Source organism: Bemisia tabaci, chromosome 1 (assembly GCF_918797505.1).
Source record: "Bemisia tabaci chromosome 1, PGI_BMITA_v3".
In the NCBI taxonomy this organism is placed as follows: domain Eukaryota; kingdom Metazoa; phylum Arthropoda; class Insecta; order Hemiptera; family Aleyrodidae; genus Bemisia; species Bemisia tabaci.
This window is the reverse complement of record NC_092793.1, coordinates 38217450-38233624: the sequence shown is the minus strand read 5'-3', so window position 1 is coordinate 38233624 and position 16175 is coordinate 38217450. Positions and strand designations below refer to the sequence as shown.

Below are 16175 nucleotides of genomic sequence, written 5' to 3'. Positions count from 1 at the left end.
TAAATTTACAGTTTTCAGCGAGTGAAATAGAAACTATGAATGGATAATCGGGTTTTTCCTCCAAGACAAAAGAAGTTGCACAATCTTAGCAACATTCCAATGCTAGTGGTTCCTTTTTACAAAATGCAATCCAAATAATTGACTGTCCGCAAATCCTGACCTCGGAGGTGGGCACGCGGCGACAGGAGGTTGTCTCAATAAAATAAGTTTTCTCGTGAACCCCTTGACCGATTTTCAAAAACTTGGATTTATTTTAAAGCTTAGAGTATGCTTAATATGGATTCTTTACCGATTGGATTTATCTCTCTTCGTTCGGAAGATCCAAGGTAGGGAATACCTTACTTTTAGGATGACCCTCGTGCGTAGGAGAGACGTGTTTAGGTGCGCAACAATTCCAACGTTTTTATCCATCCTTTACTGTTCCATAGATATGCGTACTTACGTAATTACCTACTTCCGTTATGTTTTTATCATGTCAGCCGATAGCTTTATTGCAGAAAAATTAAAATGATTTATGGCTCTTATTGAGGACCCAAATTGAACTACTCATCAATACAAATAAAGAGGTTCTTCATGCTGAGGTTCCTTAGGTCCTTCAATTTCGTTTCATTTGACGTTTTTTGGGGAGACTCCCCTCTAAACAACAAACATTTTTTCAAGTGCGATTACTTAATACCAATTGAATATCTAAAAATTAATCAAAACTTTGATCCATATTACAGTCTTTGAAGAAGCGGATATTGGATACATTAGCAAGGGGGGGTCGAGGGGGTCTCCCTCCAAGAATTTTGAAAACAGCAGTTTTTAAACCGACCGCTCTCGTATTGAGTACAAAAGATGAATAATTTTCTTTCGGGGTTTGCGTATTGTAAATATGATTTTCCCCAAAATTTCGTCTGAAAAGATGGAAAAAGGTTTTAGAATGAATAATAATATGAGAAATAGCAAACTACAGACAAGTATTGCCCTCAATTTACTCAGGGTTTACTGATCCTTCACGGATCGGGGGATCAACGGGAATGCGCTCCCCTGACGTTCCGTTCCCGTTAAAACTCGAAGATGAAGAGGGCGTGGCACTGCCCGAAATCTCATTCCAACGGCATGGGTGTAACAAGTGGGTGGGGGGTCCAGAAGGGCCTGACCCTCCCTCCTAGAATTAAATTTAGTATCATCTAGCCCCCCCCCCCCCCCAGAAATTCTGGATGGTGGGAAAAAACCTTCGTCGAGGATGATTATCTCTCTCAACATAGTCTTAAATGAAAACATCGTGTTCATTCATTTAGTATTTTCTATGATTTTCATCATGGAAGCCTCAAATGCGTACAAATAGAGTTATCATTTCAAAATTTTTCCACATGTATTGAATGCAACAATTCGAGAGTATTCTATGATGAAATTAAAAAAAAAATAACGTAATTTTTCCGCAGAAATTGATGGAAAACCTGCGTCATGAAAGCTTAAAAATTTCATTACATACCATTATAGAAAGAGTGTGGTCATGACGGCTCATGGAGGCTTTAGGACCCAAAAATGCGGCTTTTTGTTTAGGTTTTTGACGATGAGAGGAGGGCTATATCCAACTGGGGACGGTTATCACCAGCCGCACTTTTTGCCTACCTCACCATATCAAAAATGAGTTTTCCCGTAGAAAGCACACGGTTGGCCGTAAAACAAACTATAAACACCTTGGAAACATGAATATGGGTAAAATTATCGGTTCGACACTCTACAGATCTGGGTGTTTCGTGGGAAATTTTAAAAGCCTAGTGCGACACACGAAAAAAAAGTAAAAAATAATCCTAGTAAATAACCACGTGCGGGACAACTGAAAAATACAGCCTTAAAAAGTAACTTCATTGGAACTCCATGACGTAGCGACTCTAATGTACTCTATGGAAAACAAGTAGGGAGATTGATTCGCTTGAGGTGAGGTGGGGTAACTTGGCGGAGGGGTACCTGGGCCCGTGTATTTCTACCCTATTAGTGCTAAAATTGTTTTCACAGTTGGTGCACCTTCTTTATGACGTAAGCCATCTAGAACATGTAATCATAACCTCAAAAAAAAATCAAAATTCAGTGAATGGTGAACTGCCGAAAATAGAACACCTTTTTTCTCAAAAAAACGCCGGTGATGGTCCCGGAAAGAGTCTCATTTCTCACTCCAAGTAAATATTTTATTTGACTTTGACATTTCCTCTTCATGTATGATGTATTTGTGTAATTCGAGAGCAATTACAACATTATTGGATGAAAACACCACTGGATGCAAAGGGTTGATGCCCAGCTACCTTGAAAATTTCCCCTCGTGGGGTAACTGATCGCTCACTCCAAGGTAACTGCGCAGGTGCCACCTGCCCTGTTCAAATCTTTTTTAAAAGTTTTTATTTCATTCCATTCAGTCAAAATATTATTCATGAACCTCATCCAATAATGAATTTAATAACACCTATAGTTAATTTTCTTGGACAGGAACTTTTTGGCGCTTTACTCTACCGTAATAAGCCTTGTGGCTTAACTTTTTTTTACTTATGTTTTGAAAATGTTTCATCCCTAATCTTACTGAAACTGGCCAAAAAGTGTCCTGAAATACCTACAATACTTCTGAATGATTAGTAATACTAAAAGTTCTATGCATTTATCAAGGAGGAAAAATTTTTTTGGACCGTTATCTATTCAATTCTCAGATTTGAGAGTTTTTTGCCGCTAATGTTACGACATCATTTTTAACCACTTAAACATTTTTACATAAATTTAAATAACATTTTCTTGAACCTTCATGAAAAGGACATCACCTTCTGGCCAATGAAAATTATAAATAATTCACCCCTCAAAAATTAAGGGGGAGGGGGTCGTCCAGTTACCCCACGACGTTAGGTAACTGTGTCAAAAAAACAGGAGATTTTTTAAAATTTGTGGGGAAAATTGAGAGATGAAATTTGACTCTTTACCTACTCGTCCTACATTTATACTAGGTGTTTACATACTAAAAAACATAAGAAAGTAGCTTCTACTGTCAATATTATGAGGGGGGAAAATCATCAAATTGAAATTTTGACATTTTTCTCCGAACTCCTGCCCAGTTACCCGACCTCACCCTCCATTATCTAGGTATTTATTATTAATTTGGAGTCTTCATCAGTCATCGCCAAGTGTCAAAAATTGTCTGAATAATTTTTGTTTTTGGAAACATATTTCTTTTAATCCTGAGTTCATCCGACTTTTAATAAATTGATGGTTGCCATAAGCGTATACCTGGTCATTTTGCTAGGAGGGGCCTGGCACCCCTACCACCGCGGGGTCTGGCTCTGGGGGGTATGGAATGCTCCTCAGTCTAAAGGAAGCCGAGGCCTGACGCAGATTTTCCAATTAGTTCTGTCGAAAAATTACGTTTTATTTTTAAACTGTCAGCAAAGAATACTTTTGAATTGTTACATAGAATAGACGCAAAAAATTTTTGAAAATTCAACTCTATTTGGACGCACCTTGAAGCCTCCATGGTGAAAATTTTAGAGAATACTAAGTAAATGAACACTGTTTTCAATTTAAACTCTACATTAAGAGAGATAATCATCCTGGACGAAAGCCTTCTCCCACCATCCAGAATTTCTGGTGAGGGGGGGGGGGCGGCAGGGTGAGATGGTACTATTTTCAATTTTAGTGGGGCCAGCACCAGCCCCCCCCCCCCCTTCGAACGCCACTGATGGTCGCATAGGTATGTTAAGAACGGTGATCGAAGAAAACAAGAACCTCTCCTGACTTGAGTAATCAGGTAAAAGTATTGAGATTATTTTTGGTATTTTGGTGACCCGACAATAAACATCGAGCCAAAGAGCCAAAACTCAGCAAAAGTCAAGTAAAGACTAGAGAGAAAGTAGTACTTGCATAGAAACTAATAGTAAAGTACAGTAACAGTTTAAAAAAATACCTAATGATAAAAAACCCTAGAAAGAGAAAAGACAAAGGTATTTTGATTCGCACGGGTCCACCTGTGATAAGCTCCTCTGCAAGATTGAAATCCTGCATAATAAAGAAGGTTTGAATTTTTCCTCGCTAAATAACTTCTGAGAGAAAAAGGTCATTTCTGCAACATGAGTACCTAGACATCTGGACTGAACTGTGCAATTAGGAACTACAATTTCTGGCTCGGTTAAGAAAGGACGTATGTTCCATCAATTTCCTTCTGCACGTAAGTGTTGTTACGGATATGCCAGAAATTATAGGTCCTAAAGGGCCTGACGCAAACTTTTGCTAAAGCAAAAATAAATAGTTGTCTCTTTCAGAAATTGTCTCAAAAATTGCGATGAGCGCAATGGCAAAGTTTGAAATGCACTCCTATAAGTCCGCGCCGCGAAAAGTGACGGGTTAGGGGCGGATCGAGCCAGTCGGACGGTCGAGTCTATAGTTGAAGGTTGAAGGGTTGAAGCGCAGGTATTGGCCCGTAGTTAAGACGGGCTAACGGCTGGGCCAATACCTGCGCTTCAACCCTTCAACGATAGATTGGACCGGCCGACTGGCTCCGTCCCTCACCCGCCACTTTTCGTGGCGCGGACTATAACTCCACAATCTGCGTCAAAAATTTGCGTTTTTTTGAGCTTCCGCCTCAAAAAATATACTACGGCACAGGTGAAAATTTCGTCAGAGGAGCCGTACCATTCAACCCTTTTGCAATAGATCGTATTTGAGGTAATAAGTAAACAGGTGTGATAATCGATTGGGTCAACATGTAAACATAGCCTCAAAAGTCGATTTAGGAATCTGAGGGAACGGGTCTTCGGTGATAGATTATTTATTCTTTTGAGTACCAAATGCCAATGAAAAGTGAAAGTGTCAGGAATTTTCTCATTTTCAGCTTTTCATACTGAAATCTTAAAATGTTTGTTTGAGGTTATGTTCTGTTGTTTTGAGCCAAACGATACACCGAATACGATCTGTAGCAAAACCCAACATAGCCGACGCTGTCGCGCGAAAATCGCAAGTCAACTATAAAGCAGCTTTATCAATGTCAAGAAATCGTGAATGTAGGTAAACATGCGGGGTTGTTAACAAATGATTAGAATCTCGTCCAAGCACATGTGTCTTGGCGGATTAGTGTCGGCTATGTCGAATGTTGTGGAGTGCAAAGGGCTGGTTAGAACGACATCTCTGACAAAATGTTCTGCGTCCGCTAACGTGTTCCATTTTGCAGAGAAAACTCAACAGTTTGTGCCGAAATTGTACGTCAATTTTCTACTGATTTTAAAAAGGTCAGACAAAATTACAAAGAAAAATTTTGACTAGCTCCCTTGGGGAAAATAAAACATATCAGAGATCTTCAAATACACTATTGTTTAACGTTAAAATGGACCACGAGACAAGGTCTGCATTAAAAAAAGTCACATGTTACATCTCTTCAAATTCTTACGTAAAAACCGATTCACACAACGGCCAGTCTGTAAATCACCTCCCTAACAAGCTATTTACAAGTATTTTTCACACGGGTCACGTCGGAGTTAGGTTATATATATTTACAAATGGCATCATTTTTCTTTTTTTCTCTTTTTTTTTGGCATCCAAACGATGTCAATTACAGACACGTATACCTTGTCTAGGAGTTGATTTCCAGACTATTTGTCATATGAATAGTTTTTCTCGTGAAATTTTGCGAATTCTGCGATAGTCACCGCGACAACAATGCAGAGTGCCCTGACTTAATGCTGTTACTGAGAGGACATACCTAATTCTTGTAAATGAGGTGCGCATTTATTTGAATGCATAACCTGAGAGCTCGAAGAGGCCTCTAGGATGACTAAGTAGGTAAATTGAAGAGAGTTAGAGTCTTCAGTGGCCATGCTCTCCTCTCCTATAAGGGTAGGCTGGGCAGGCGGAGTATTATTGTTAGAGGACGTTGGTGTCGTGCGTTGGCGGAGGTGGGAGTGAGGGTGGGGACAGGCACGGGGATGGGACCAGGGGTGGCTCACATCAGCGAGCACTTTTCCTTGATTTTCTTCATGCCCTTTAAGTGGGAGATCTTCTCGAGCTGGAGGGAGATGTTGCGATTCTTCTCAAGGTTGAGAAGCTCCTGGAAGAGCTCTTTGACGTTGTGGTTGGTCTTGGCCGAGGTCTCCATGAAATGGCAGCCCCATTTCTGGGCCTCCTGCTCGCCCTCGGCCGTCGTCACCTCCCGCGCTTCGCTCTCGTCGCATTTGTTGCCCACTAGCATGACCGGGATCGAGGCCAGCTCCGTCGCTCCTTTCAATTCTCGGATCGCCTGAAAGCACGTGACAAATCCATCATTACAAATAACACCCACCTTTCTTTTAGGGAGACCCGATTCCTAATAAAATACAAATGGACGTATTTCTATTCAACAGACCTATGTGCAGGTGAGAAATATGGGGTCTGCTCGCTAGTTCTCTAGCCGTAAGAGTGAATGAGAATAATAAATCGCCAGTGACGTCAGCGGCAATGACGAAGCCCGGGGAGAGGGGAGATCGCCGTCCCCGCCGCCGCCGTTTAACTCATGAGCCCTGTCCACAACGCAACGCTCTCGCCCCATGCCCGCGGCTCATGAACCCTGCATTCAGTTGGCACATAGGTCTGTTTGATAGAATGTAATATCCCGCTTTTCCAATTCTTCAAAAGGAACCACGCCCTCTTTTACATTGTTTCTTATGCAGATTTCTAGAGCACACCCCATATTTCTCACCTGCTCACAGTTCTGTTTGATAGAAATACATCCGAATATTCCTATAATATTTACCTACAAATTCTCAACATTAAAACGTGTAACGTGTATATTGATGTCGAATTTACATATTTGGAGTAGAATGGTGCTGAATGTTACCGGTGTTTTCGCTCTTTTTTAATTTTGGAAGTTGCGGATTAAGGGTATTTATTATTCGGTGAAATCCGGCGGAGGGTGGTTTCAACAAGAACGCACAGTAGTGGTGCCGGATTCTTTCTCCGTGGCGCGGCCATAACTAGGGTGCGGCTTATTTGGGGAAGTATTTGTATTTGCGTTTTTTTCGAATTTTCCGGATATTTTTCAAAAGAATCAAAAGCTTTCAAATTTCCAAAATTCATGACGACGGTTAATTTTCAATCGGGTGAAGAAAAAACCCTCCTCTCGTGTTTCATAGAAAGATCATTCTCTGACGTTTAAAATGATACGATAACGATTTTTGTGCGATGATAAATAGACCCATGAGAGCAATTTTAAGCGCACCCCCGGGGCAACCACTTTCCGTTGGTAAGCGTTTTGAGCCAATGCATCGCCAATTATACAACCGCGCCTTATACAACCTAAATGGACGCGACCTTTCGTGGTCTCCTGGATTCTAAGACAGATTTTCGATAAATCGCGATTTACCGAGGGTATCTCACCGCCCATAAAACATAACCCTGCTAAAAATGACCATGTTGGTGACATGGTGAGATCATGTTGGTATCATGATGATGTCAACATGGCATCAACTTGATACCTATCAACTTGGGGTAAAAGACCAGCATGATACCAACATGCTAGCAATATGGCAAGTCCCAATATGATATAAACATGATTTTAAAAAATGTTGTTACCTAACAACATTGCACAAATATGGTAACATGATGATATCAACTTGGACTTTCGTACCATCGTGATGAAGCGTTGATGTAAAGTTGGTATCTGTTGGTCCCATCATGGGTACATACTGATATCATTGCACTGAAAAAAAAGTTCGGTGATTTTTACCGAAACCTTCGGTATACGGTTGTTCGGTGGCACAAACTTAAGTATTGGGTTTTTTGAACCAAACGACATTACGGCGTTTGGAACACACGACCAACCGAGTTCGGTAAGGTTTTACCGAACTTTTAAGGTCGCGAAAACCGATCATTCGGTTATTCGCACCGAACTTTCACTATACAGAGTAATCCAGACCACCCGTCCACTATCTTTTTCTCGAAAACGGCGGAGAATTGAGCTTCGGGACAAAAACTTTCATGGGGTAAATCGACCCCAAAGAATCGAATGAAAATATTTTCAGCCCCCCAAAATGGTCCCTTGGGGGGTTTTGGGCCCCCTCCCCCGTTTCTCGCAATTTTCAAGTAGGAAGGGTATGTTTTGACTTCGGATTTGGAATCTACAGTAAAAAAAGAACATTTTACTCTTTACACTTTTTCCGTAAACCCCACTTTTTGGAGTTATGGGGCATTTTTGGGGCAATTTTCAATTCGATGCTGTAAGCGGCAAAATTATCCAAATTCCAAAATCTAAAAATCTTCTTCGAGGAGAGGTCAATACCTTTTTATTGATGTGCCACATGACCCCTGTAGCTCCAAATTTTTGGGGGCCACGACCCCCCCAAAAATTTTGGGGCTTTGGAGGGCCGTAAGTCGAAAATTTCAAAAGGCAATGGTATGTTTTGATTCCAGATTCGGACTCTACGCGAAAAGTTACGTAGAATTGATAAAGCGCACGGCCTGTTCACTCCAAATTACTGAAGAATCCCATTGCCCCATAAGAAGCCGTGTATTTTTGGAGAAAATAAGGGGCAACAAAAAATTTGAAAAAAAAAAAAAAAATTGAGAAAACAGGCCATGCGCCATATCAATTCTACTTAGCTTTTCGCGTAGAATCCAAATCTAAAATCAAGACATACACTTGCCATTTGAAATTTTCGACTTACGGCCCTCCAAAGCCCCAAAATTTTTGGGGGGTCGTGGCCCCCAAATATATATATGATATTTTTTCTGTGAGTAAATTTTCCTTTAGACTTTTTTTTTTTATCTATTTTGCTTCCGAAACTCATTTGAACATTGAATAATATTTCATTTATATCTGCGGCTTAAAGTCAAAAGAATGTTGCTCGATTCAGATGGGACCAGAAAGTAATTATTAAAATTATTAAATAATATTAAGAATTTTTATTATTAATATGATAAATCATAATATAATAAATATAATATATAATTTGATAAATTATAATGTATTACAATAAATTATTAACAATATTATTCATTTTTCATTAATTTAAATTATTTATTTATCTTATTTCGTTTGTAATATTTTCATTTTTAATAACTATTTATCCGTCCATATTTTATTTTCTTTTTTTTTTTCATGTGTTGTTCGTACTCCTCTCTTTCAAAAACTTCCCCAGTAGCAGAGCTAAATTCACAGTATATAAAAGAAGTATAACCGTTATATGGGGTTATCCAAAAGTCACCTACCACCCGTGTAACTTTTTTCCTAATTGAGATAGAAGTTTGAAACTTTAGGAATGTTCCTCGAAGTTAGCCCCCGCCCCCCTTAGGGGGGCGGGGGCTAACTTTTTTTTTCAAATGGCAACCCCCCTTTTGTAATACCTCATCCGAAAGATAATAAAAAAAGAAAATTTTTGGCGCAAACCGCAGGGGAAAATGTTGATTTTTGACTAAATGGCGGCCGGTCAAAGTTCAAAATGGCGGAAATTTGGCATCTCCGTTTTTTATCGGCGGATTGGTCTGAAAGTCAGAATTCCAGGGGGTTTTTGGGACGAGAAAATCGATTCTGGCATTAGTTTTCCAGAAATGTCAGTCCTTTTCAAAATGGCGGCGGTTAAAATGGCGGCTTAGTGCGGGAAGTGGATATTTAGGCTGCTTATCGTAGGATTTGTATGAGACTTGGTATGCTTCTAATCATTGAACCAGATCTGGGGACGTTTATTAGTGCTAAATTAGCCACCGTCCCCACGCGAGCGTCCGTGGCGGAGTGGCAGCGACACTCGGGCGATTACCGAAATTCAGCAACGTCGGGCGGAGTTAGTACTTCGATGGGTGACCGCTTGGGAACTCGGGCGCAGCGCGGGTTCTCTCAGCGTTACTTCTCTGGTGACTGCGATGAAAAGTAAGCCTGAGAACGTGCAGCGCGCCTAAATTTAAGCATTTTGGCATTATGGAATTTTTTTTTTTCAGTGTGTGATATTATATTGGTAACATTTTGATATCATGGTGATAACCTGTTGATATCATATATGATAACAGGTGCCATTCACCCTGTTGCTGCCATGTTGGGCCAGACGAACTTGTTACCAACATGGTCATTTTTAGCAAGGTACTTGTTTATCAGGTTTCATTTTCATCTTACAGTCGGTATATACGGCCCTAGTAGCATTTGCATGTATTTTTATACAACTTTCTGGAAATTTTGCAGGAATTTAATTGCGATTTTATGGAGATGAGATTTCGATTTCATTCCGATTAAATCTTCTTGAAATCACCTTTTTATTTGAATTTACTAGCGATCAAATACTTATCTTTCAATTAAATTGAGATTTTATTGTCATGTCCAGCATTCATCAATTCCCGATAGGAGTGTTGGTGTTCGTAGATCACCGGGTCGGGGAGCGGTTCTCATCACGGCCCCCGAGCAAGGAGGCACGCGTAGAGTTATAATCTAGTTATCTTTGGTGTTCAATACAGTCCTCATTCATGCCTAAACCCTACGTGTTCAGTTCTTCATTCTTTCCCGTTATAACACCGATTCCATGATTCCATCTATCACAGTATCTTGATTTTATCAAAATTAAATAAAACAATATTTCCTATTTAGTCATCTCAAATTAGGAGTGGTAAAGGGAAAACGTTCAAATTGCATATAGAAGCAACTTCAAAAATGCACTGTTACCCAAATAATCAAGTGCCGTATAGCAAAATGAAATCCACAGCTCATTTTTGTTAATTAACGATTTGCACTGCTGGCATAAAGGTGCATTAATATGGCATCATTTCCATAACCCAGGAAAGAAATATTTTCCTGTGGAAAGAAAAACTTTTTCACAAGGGGAAAAACTTTTTTTACTGGGAGGGAAATTTTTTTAGGAGAGGAAAGTAAATATTTATGAGGGGAGAAACTTTTTCTACGAGGAGAAAAACTTTTTTTTACGGGGAGAGAAATATTTTTCTCGAGCGAGAGAAAAAGTTTCTTTTTCCCGCATGAGAAAAAAATATTTTCCCCCGGTCGAACAAAAATATTTCTCCCCGCGCACGAAAAATGTTTCTCCACGCGGTACAAAAAGTATTTCTTTCCGAGCAGTGCTTCGCATACTTGCCAAACCGTGCAGGCGGGGGTCGAGTTCAGAGAGCGCTGCCGCTCCGCCTCGACAAGGAACGGGAATGCAATGAATCCAGTAGTGGGGGGCAGTGTTCCCGGGCGCTCCGTGTGCGAGGTCCGTACCAGTGGTACCAGGGACCAGTTCTCGTCAACTCGTCCCTGTCCGTACGCTCTGCCGCTCTCCGTCCTGCTACTGGCTGTCTCGTCATTCTGTGACGTCACGCGTAAGTTATTCACGAGCAGCGGTTCGCGGATCAGTTTCCGGAATTTTGCCGGAATAAGTTAGCGGAACTTTTCCGGAGCATGTTTTGAAAAATTTCCTCCTAATTTTTTACGAATAACGTTGAAACATGAATGACGAAATGGTCAATGCCGCTTCCTCTGCAAACAGTTGCAATTCTCACTATAAATCCATTTTTTAATGCATACATTTGGCCCAAATTTAAAACATAGGTACTGGTATGCAATGCCACATATGACAGGATATAATGGTTATTTTAAAATGAGGAAAAGCTACTTGAACTTCAAAAATACAAATGTACATAATAACACAGTTTTTAGATTGAAAATTTGTGAGCAAAAAAATAAAATTTAAAATAAGGCCAAAAAATTTTCTTGGGATAAATGAACAATTATTATCTTATGTAATTTTTAATTTTATACCTTTAACGCAGTATAAAAGCCGCCGATTTAAAATCCGCGGTGGTTTCATGGATGTGCTTAGCAATTCAACGATTAATAGACCGTGGGCCAGCAAGGGGTAACCCTCCCCCCCCCCCGTGGGAATTTTGAAGATGGTGATTTTCTTGAAGCTCTCAATTAGTAGAATAAGATTTTCCTTGTTTACGCGGATTTTATCGTGGTGGGGGGGAGTAGGCCCCCCCTAAACCCCCCAAAATTGCTCAGAATTCCGACTTTTCCGCGAATTTTCCCACTTTTACCCGAAAAGGCTTGATTTTAGGGCAAAACTTCAAATAACCATTCTGAAAGCTCGTAAAATTCTGATCTAGAAAAGTCTTAAGTGACTTTGACCAGGACCCGCGGTCCCCCAAAATGGGGGGGCTTAAAATGTCAAAATATCTCAATTTTCCGCGAAAATGACCGTTTCGCCGCGATTTCTCGCCAATAACGCGAAGAAGGTTGGTATTATCGTAAAATCGTTTACCCCTATAATAATAGAGCATTAATTTTTCATTCTAAGGGCGGCCTAACCCCTCGTGGGGGGGAGGGGGGCCCCCCAGCAGTACCCACCCTATAAAAACTGTCAAGATTGGCCGCTTCCTTGAAGTAGCGCTATGCGCAAAAATGGGCGGCAAAATGAAAACAAGTGGCGTTTGTTCTGAGAGAACATCAATGTGGATTCTTGTGGGGGGTGACAGGGGGGAGGGAGGTACATCCTCCTCCCTCCCCCTCCCCCTCCCCCAAAAAATAATCACGAAAAACGTTAATTAAACGCGAAAATTCCACTTTATAAGACGACTTCAGGGCTTGTCATTGACACGCTTACACTAACATAATTTAACGAAGGGAGGGGAGAGGGGTTTACTCTCCCCCCTCCTCCCCCCCCTCCTCTCCCCCCTCCTCTCCCACCCCCTCCCCCTCCCCCAAATAAATAATCACGAAAAAATTTAATTAAACGCGAAAATTCCATACTCTAAAAGGCGACTTTCAGGGCGTGTCATTGTCACGCTCACACTAATATAATTTGAAGAAGGGAGGGGGGGGGTGTTAGACATCTTAGCCTCCCCAGCCAACATTAAAAAAGGGTGGGGGAGGGGTAATTTATAAACGTTACTTACTTAATAATAGGAGGGACGGGGGAACCTAGCTGCAGTAGGAGAATTTTAAGATTTGAAGGGATGCGTAATTAAATCAGGGAACGTAGAAATACTATTTTATTTTTTGGAAATGATTGAAACTGAGAGGAGTTTATTCATAATTGACGGAAATGTACATACTTAAGCTTATGTCAACTTTTTTGAAACGTTTGGAGAATAGGCTTAAGTGTATTGGATCGTTTGCCAAAGTATTCAATCATTCATTTGGTCACAGACAGAAACTGCAGTGATAAATTCATCAAAAACATTGAGCGATTATGGGGGGGGATTAAGGGATACTTTTTTACGAATGGACCCCCAACCAAAATACTCCGTAGTTTGAAAATTAATTTAGGCAAGTGAAAAAAAAGAGGCCAACCTATCGATCTATTCTTAACTGAATGGAACCGAAAGAAATACACTCAATATACTCACTGGGAAAAGTATATTTAAGGGATGGAGATGGGTCTAGCCAGTTTACCTCCGCTGACGGTGTGAAAGTTGACTTCATCCTGCAAACTCAATAAAAATCACACCATTAAGAAGCAAACATTCAAATAATTTTGCTCTTTTCCGAGTCGAACTATCTTGATACCTATTCGTCAATCAGAGTTCACTGCAGTTTCTGTCTGTGACCAAATGAATGATTGAATACTTTGGCAAACGATCCAATACACTTAAGCCTATTCTCCAAACGTTTCAAAAAAGTTGACATAAGCTTAAGTATGTACATTTCCGTCAATTATGAATAAACTCCCCCCAGTTTCAATCATTTCCAAAAAATAAAATAGTATTTCTACGTTCCCTGATTTTATCACGCATCCCTTCAAATCTTAAAATTCTCCTACTGCAGCTAGGTTCCCCCGTCCCTCCTATTATTAAGTAAGTAACGTTTATAAATTACCCCTCCCCCACCCTTTCTTAATGTTGGCTGGGGAGGCTAAGATGTCTAACACCCCCCCCCCCCTCACTTCTTCAAATTATATTAGTGTGAGCGTGACAATGACACGCCCTGAAAGTCGCCTTTTAGAGTATGGAATTTTTGCGTTTAATTAAATTTTTTCGTGATTATTTATTTGGGGGAGGGGGAGGGGGTGGGAGAGGAGGGGGGAGAGGAGGGGGGAGAGGAGGGGGGAGAGGAGGGGGGAGAGGAGGGGGGAGGAGGGGGAGAGGAAGGGGGAGAGTAAACCCCTCTCCCCTCCCTTCGTTAAATTATGTTAGTTTAAGCGTGTCAATGACAAGCCCTGAAGTCGTCTTATAAAGTGGAATTTTCGCGTTTAATTAACGTTTTTCGTGATTATTTTTTGGGGGAGGGGGAGGGGGAGGGAGGAGGATGTACCTCCCTCCCCCCTGTCACCCCCCACAAGAATCCACATTGATGTTCTCTCAGAACAAACGCCACTTGTTTTCATTTTGCCGCCCATTTTTGCGCATAGCGCTACTTCAAGGAAGCGGCCAATCTTGACAGTTTTTATAGGGTGGGTACTGCTGGGGGGCCCCCCTCCCCCCCACGAGGGGTTAGGCCGCCCTTAGAATGAAAAATTAATGCTCTATTATTATAGGGGTAAACGATTTTACGATAATACCAACCTTCTTCGCGTTATTGGCGAGAAATCGCGGCGAAACGGTCATTTTCGCGGAAAATTGAGATATTTTGACATTTTAAGCCCCGGGGCCTCGCCCGGAAAATTCTGCAATTTCTTATGTTGTTTGGGGAAATTTGAGGCAATTCTTATTGACTTTCATGTAAATTTTGAATATTTTCAGTTCATTTAACTTTCTGTTAAATGAAATTAGCTTCGAGAGAGGTTCTATATTAGGACCACGCAATCCACGCAGGCACAGTGGCACACTGCGAGTTATAAAGGTGCAAATGGATACCTGCCTAGTCTAGGCGATTATTATTGATTTTTGACATGCGGAATTTTTTGATCGAAGATCGGAGAAGAAACTCAGGAAAAAGACGAAATTCAAGGGGGAGGTCAAAATGTAGGAGAAATCCGGGATCACGATATCGATACCACGTTCACGTGTTCTGTTTTTGTTTTGGTTCGTTTATCATCGCGTCCCGCGGTGCGCGGTGTGTTCCACCTCCCGTTCCTCGTGTGGGAGCACTCCAGTTTCTTGTCGAGTATATCGGCTAGGTTTGGCAACTATGCGAAGCACTGCTCGGAAAGAAATACTTTTTGTACCGCGTGGAGAAACATTTTCTCTGCGCGGGGAGAAATATTTTTGTTCGACCGGGGGAAAATATTTTTTTCTCATGCGGGAAAAAGAAACTTTTTCTCTCGCTCGAGAAAAATATTTCTCTCCCCGTAAAAAAAGGTTTTTCTCCTCATAGAAAAAGTTTCTCCCCTCATAAATATTTTCTTTCCTCTCCTAAAAAAAATTTCTCTCCCAGTAAAAAAGTTTTTCCCCTTGTGAAAAAGTTTTTCTTTCCACAGGAAAATATTTCTTTCCTGGGTTACGGAAATGATGCCATACATTAATTGTACAAGAGGCAGCAATCTTGGATGTGCAGGCTGCCAGAAAATATCTGACGAACGATAGTAGATTGCTGATAGACACGAGCAAGTCACTGCGGCAGTCGTTTGTTGGTACTAGTTATTGCACGTGCAAAAACGGAGCTCGCACAATAAACCCTTGTGCACACGTTGTTGCTATCCTATTGGCCATTTTTTCGGAAACCATAAGATGACATTCCAACCAACAGCAGCTTTTCTCAACGAGTGCTTTCCATATTTGAAATCGGCCGAACGCCTTCCGGGTCATTCCATTGTTACGGGTGTGACAACAGTTAACAACTTTAAACAAGAATTATTGGACACTTTCTTGGGGTTTAATTAAGGTATTATCTGCAGTAGCAGAAAGAACTTTTTTTTTATAGGAAGGCTTGATTTGAACAACACCATTTTATTTGTATTCGAATGATACAACACCTTGGTTCTCATTCAACTACAAGTTTTATAGATCATTACGGTTTATCAGACATTGTTTTTATTTTGTTCCATTTCTCAGAAAAAATCAAAATGCTGCGTTACGGTTGTGACCGATTTTGGAAGTGAGTTTTGCCTCAGTAAGTGTAAAATGGAGACTCAGCGTATTTGATTAATGTAAAAATCTGATTAAATTATATAATGAAGCCAAGGGTTTTTGCTTCAACTGCTGATGATCTGTTTTCAATTATCTGTTTTTCTTTCCTTGAATAATGGAAAAGTTTGCGTTACGGGTGTGACAAATTGTGTCTCTGAGGTCCATCATTTCTGAGAGAGTTTAAAAGTTAAAAAACTTACTTTTCTTCTCAC

At 40.7% G+C, this 16175-nt stretch overlaps 1 protein-coding gene across 3 annotated transcripts in view; it reads right to left on the bottom strand.

Moving 5' to 3' along the window:
* Positions 1-397: 397 nt before the first annotated feature.
* The window catches only part of LOC109042783 (GTP-binding protein Di-Ras2), a 504879-nt gene continuing 489101 nt past the window's right edge, over positions 398-16175 (bottom strand). For all 3 annotated transcript variants that reach the window (XM_072300625.1, XM_072300626.1, XM_072300629.1), the window contains one exon: positions 398-6247. In XM_072300625.1, coding sequence (XP_072156726.1) covers positions 5954-6247 — 294 coding nt within the window. In that variant the 3' untranslated portion in view covers positions 398-5953. The remainder of the gene's footprint in view (positions 6248-16175) is intronic.